The 5,537-nt window shown below is 32.5% G+C and overlaps 1 protein-coding gene across 1 annotated transcript; it reads left to right on the top strand.

Annotated features, from left to right (window-relative positions):
- The first annotated feature begins 4,563 nt into the window (after positions 1-4,563).
- On the top strand, positions 4,564-5,274 carry LOC11435238 (AT-hook motif nuclear-localized protein 21). Its single transcript, XM_003617210.1, has one exon. It carries the CDS (start codon positions 4,564-4,566, stop codon positions 5,272-5,274), a length of 711 nt encoding a protein of 236 aa, XP_003617258.1.
- The last annotated feature ends 263 nt before the right edge of the window (positions 5,275-5,537 follow it).

A 5,537-nucleotide genomic window follows, 5' to 3' on the forward strand; every position in this document is an offset into this window, starting at 1 on the left:
GTATGACCGTCGGGATAAGGTTTGCCAACCAAACTCTACCTATCCACTATTTATACCCATACATTAGCCTTGGGGTCAGACATGACATTTCTTATCCTAAATTGTGATTGCACCTCTTGAGACTTGGGCGTCGGAGCACCTGCAGGTACACAAACCCCCTTCATCTCACCAGGGGCTGGCGAACAACCCCAACAAAGTCATCACCTCACCTCAATAGAATCTAGTAGACGACGAATAGACTGGTGGCTCAGCCCTAACAAAGAGCGGACCTAAGCAGCATAACCATTCCTTTCGATAGTTAAAAAATTTATCCTACATACGAGCCGAGTTAAACATCGGCAAAATGAGATAACAAGTAATTTATTCATTTACCCTTGTAAAAAAGTTGCAATTTGAAATATAATAAAATTTTAATTGAAATCACTAAACAAAAATTATAATTTGATGTTAAATTAAAAATATTAATAATTAACTTAAAAAATTATGATAGAAAATAAAATATATTTATAAAATGACATGAATAGATTCCCAAATTAATGACAAGGGTGTGTCGTGTCCGACGATGTGTCAGCTGGGATGTGGTTTGATGTCCAACATGCAGCTATGCAAACGGATTCTACTGTTGAGGCCATTTTCTATTTGCTTCGTAACTTGTCCGTGAAACTTAATCAACATTTTGCTGCATTATGTTGAAGTTTGTGGAAGCGCAGAAACCTTAAAATTTGGGAGGATGTTACTGAGGTTAGTGTTGTAGTTGTTGACAGAGCTCGAGTGTTGATTAACGAATGGCAGGAAGCTAATGCACCGCAACCGAACGTGCATTCTACTACAGTTCACCAGCGCATGTCACAGCAAGTTGCTGGCCAGCAGCTGCCTTCTGTCATGGTTCAGCAGACCATATTGCAGCAACAGAATGCCCATATAAGCACTGCTGTTCAGCAGTGGAAACCGCCAAGTCTCGGGAGGTTTAATTGTAACGTTGACGCGGCTTTTTCGGAACAATTTCAAAGGACAGGTATAGGGGTTTGTTTACTGGATGATACCGGAACTTTGTGTTAGCCAAAGTGTTGCAATTTGATTATCTTTACCCCGTGGCTGTTGGCGAAGCTTTGGGCCTTTTTCATGCTATTCAATTGATGCAAGATATACAATTTAATAATGTTGATTTTGAGCTCGATTCGAAGGTTACGAGGGATGTTTTCCATTCACGCCATACAAACAATACAGAATTTGGAAGCATTATGAAGGCTTGCAGGGAGATGTTCTCTGCACATTTTACAAACTTCAGGGTGGAGTTTATTAGGTGACAAGCGAATGCGGCGGATCATGTCTTGACAAGAGAAGCCATTTCCTTAGCTAATCCTACTGTTTATTATGTTATCCCAAGTTGTATTGAATCCATTATTTAATGAAATGCTATAAGCACATTTCTCTCAAAAAAGATACCCAAATTAATAACATAAAATATCCTTAAACAAAAATATGGTATGCTAAAACTAAATTAAAATAAGTATCTCATTACAATCAACAAAAATTACAAAATATAAAAATATAAGTATTAAACTTTTTTTGGTAAACGTGAGTCTAGAAGGGATATGAAAAACAAAGAGAAATACAAGAGAAGGGGGTAACACCAAACCCTTCGGTGAAAAAAATTCTTAAAACAGACGGACATTAACCTATTATGGTTAGAGTCGTGCATAACTTGACTATATGCCAAATAAAACTTGAAGTAGGCCATCAAATAATTAAGAGTGATGATACATGCACATTCATAGATGGCATATATACTTAAATCTCAACACAAATATGTGATATGTGGCTTAAATTTCACAAACACTTTATCTTTTTTCCCTATCATCCATCTCTCTTCCGTCTCTCTTCTCTCATAGCTAGGGGTGTATGGGTGGTATGAAAATATGAGTGGTCTATCAATCATTTTTCAATAATTAAATGGATGGGTATACAACTAAACATGTGTGTAACACATGATTCGTCAAATTTATTATTTTTATACCACTAAACATATTTTATTCTTATAAATATTTAAATTAATACCAATAACATATTTTTTAAAGGAATCAATTAGTTTAAAACTAAAAGTTGTCTGTTACCCAAAAACACGTAGATGAGATGATGGAAGTATCTTTTAACTTAGCCAAGGTCCTTGGTTCAAATTCAACTTTGGGCATGCATCAACCTTAAAATTCTAAGGGAGAGCTTACCGTCAATTTAGGTCCCACAATGCTTGAGAGATTAGCATACACAGTTACACGCAGAGGATACCCGATTTACACCAAGAAGTTGTCCCGTTTTATTTTTCTCAATGACTATAAATTGTTTTCATTGTTTCATGGACTAAATTGAGTCTCATGATTTCTATGGGGCAAAATGGGCATTTACCTATTATTAATTTATTAAATTGAAAAAAAAAACTTTGATTATCATAATATATATATATATATATATATATATATATATATATATATATATATATATATATATATTTGTTAGGATACATCCACTAGTTTTTATGAAGGTGGATTTTAGCAAAATGCATATTTGGATGTATTTAGCTACTTTTTAGTTATGACATGCCAAAACACTCCTTATAAAAAATAAGTGGGTGTATTTTAGCAAATGTTTGTGGACGTTGTTAACTTACACCCATTTATTTTTTTAGAACGAGTGTTTTAGCCACATTCATATTAAAGTGTATTTAACAACTTTTTAGTTATATCTTTGCCAAATCACACCTAAATAAAATACTTATTTTATTTCACAAAAATTACTTATTTTAATAAAACACATATTTTAATTTTCACACCTTAATAAATTACTTTTTAGTTGTATCCTAGCAAACCCCTATTTTAATCTTCATTGGTTTTAATAAAATACTTATTTTATTTTACAAAAATTACTTATTTTAGTTTTTATTTTATTTTTGTACATTATTGCAGTTTTTTTTTAATTGTGATTAATACCGGTAATATTTATTTTAGAAAACTTACAGTAGCATATAAACTCTTTGACTAATGACTGAAGGTACAAAGTATAACATTGTATATCATATTTAAAAAAGATGCAGTGAATTATGTTAGACTTCTTACAAAAAAGAAAAGGCATTAATAATTTTTTATAGTAACCCTCAAGTGAAGATTAGTATTCTTAGATAACAATAAGTCCTCTCTAAATCACAACTCTATAATTTAAACCTCCAATATTGCATTATTAGGTCAAGTTTAGAGGGATCACAGTTCACGGATTTGGATTTCCCGCTGTAAATTTTACACACAGTTTTACGCAGTAATAGATCTCATCCGTTGAATTTAAATCAGACAGCTCAGATTTCAACTCAATTTTCGATATTAAAATGATCTCTGCCATTCATTTAAATCGGATGGCTAACATCTGTAACTGCAGCATGCATTTATAGCAGGAAATCTCAGTCCCCCAATTCACAATCCACTTCCCCCGCAAACAAAAAAGTGTTGGGTAATCTGTGTTCTGGTAATTTAGTAAAGCAAGTGGCAATTTTTTTTTTTGTGTGCTGGTGATATTTAATCCTATTTTGTTGCATTATTTAAAATACTTAACAATATAAAAATATTAAGAATCGATAAAGATTCATATTTTAACAAATACTAAATTTTAGTGCAAATTTATTTGATACATTGAATTGATTTAATTAAGGGTATAAAAGATGCATTCTAGGGAGTAAATGGACTTTCAACCAGTTGTTAAAATTTCAAATCATAAATTACATACATATTTTTAAATACAACTTTGACCGTTGATTTGACTATCAAAAATAAGAATTTTGACCAATTGTGAATTTGTTTAAGTGGTACTGAATTGAATTTTTAAAGCAAGTGGTCACGGTTTCGATTTTTTAATTTTGTGCATCGAAAAATTCAGTTGAAAAGGAATAATCTATCTTGTGTATCCAACATGGGTCTCGGACATAATAATTTACCTTTGAAAGAGCATATTGTTAATTGCGTTGAAAATCGATATTCATTAAAATACAATACTTATTTATAGGTAAAATTACTCTCATTGTGACTTAACTTAATCTTGGATAATGATTTTGTCATTTATTTATTTCTTACTTTATTTTGGTTCTTTTATGAATTTTAAAGATTCAAATCTAAGATTCACACAGAAACACAGGTTAAGGACAATAAATTTGAATATTGTGAGCTCACGGAAAAATACGAGCATATATTTAAAGTTTAAAAATTCATATGTAAACGGACTAAAATGACATAAAAAAGAAGATAAATGACCAAATTATTACTTGAAATTAAGTTAAGGAAAATAGAGAGAATTTTTAAATTCAAAACAATTTTTTGAACAATTAATGACAAAAGACTAGAAAGAAAATAAAATTGTCATAATGAATAGATGGAATGCCTATCTTAAAAAATAGAATAAAAAATAATATGAATAGTGAAGAATTGGATTCTAGATGAGTGGGGTCCACATCTGTTGCATTTGATACCACCCCTATAAATACTCTCACAATGTTGCTGTCTTCCTCAATCATTATATTTTTCAACAATGGCAGCTGAGAAAGAACTTGCACCCTTTTCTCAATCCTCAAACACTGAGAATGAATTCTCACAAAATAACTATGTGAGATTTTCAACCTCTCTCCTAAACACTACCACAAACATTGGTACTGAAAACTTGGTTATGCCAAAATCACCACCAGGAGGAGCCCCCTCCTCTGGTATGTTAATCGATCTACCTCAAAATTCGAGGGAGGATCTGATCACAACCTCCTCAAAGAGATCAAGGGGTAGATCAAAGGGCTCCAAAAATAAACCCAAACCCCCAGTGGTGATCACCGTAGAGCCTGAAAGTTTTATGAAACAAATTTTTATCGAAATATCAGCTGGATGTGATGTTGTGGAGTCCATCATCAAGATGGCTTGGCGTCATCAAGCTGATATCTCAGTAATGAGAGGTTCCGGTCTTGTCTCTAATATTACCATCCGTAACTCGACATCTCATTCCCCTGCACTAACTATTGAAGGACCCATCAAAATGATGTCTCTCTCTGGCACTTACATCAATCCCAATTCTGATACTGTTCCTTCTGAATTCATCACCAACCCTAACCATTCTTCTTTTAGCATTTTCCTATCTGGTAATGGTAATGAGGGTCAGGTGTATGGTGGGATTGTTATAGGCAAGATAATGGCTTCGGGTAATGTTATGATTACCGCCACTCTTCAGAAGAAGCCCAAATTTTATAGGGTGACCTAGTCCTTCATCGCCCTCCTCGTCGTGCAGTGAAACCACTTCACTTGTACTAATAATTATTAGATATCTAAGGGATTCTCATGAGTTTTCTAGTAGGGGTTTTCAAAAACTTGTCATTAATGTTTCAATAAGGCCTTGATATTTCTTGATGTTGTACTTTTTTTAAAAAAAATAAAAAGATAAGTTGCTACAAGTTTGTGTGTTTTATCATATTTCTAAACTCTATTCTTTTAATTTTTTTTTTTGTCTCATCTATTAATTTTCTT

The sequence above is a fragment of the Medicago truncatula genome, chromosome 5, assembly GCF_003473485.1.
Source record: "Medicago truncatula cultivar Jemalong A17 chromosome 5, MtrunA17r5.0-ANR, whole genome shotgun sequence".
Lineage (NCBI taxonomy): Eukaryota > Viridiplantae > Streptophyta > Magnoliopsida > Fabales > Fabaceae > Medicago > Medicago truncatula.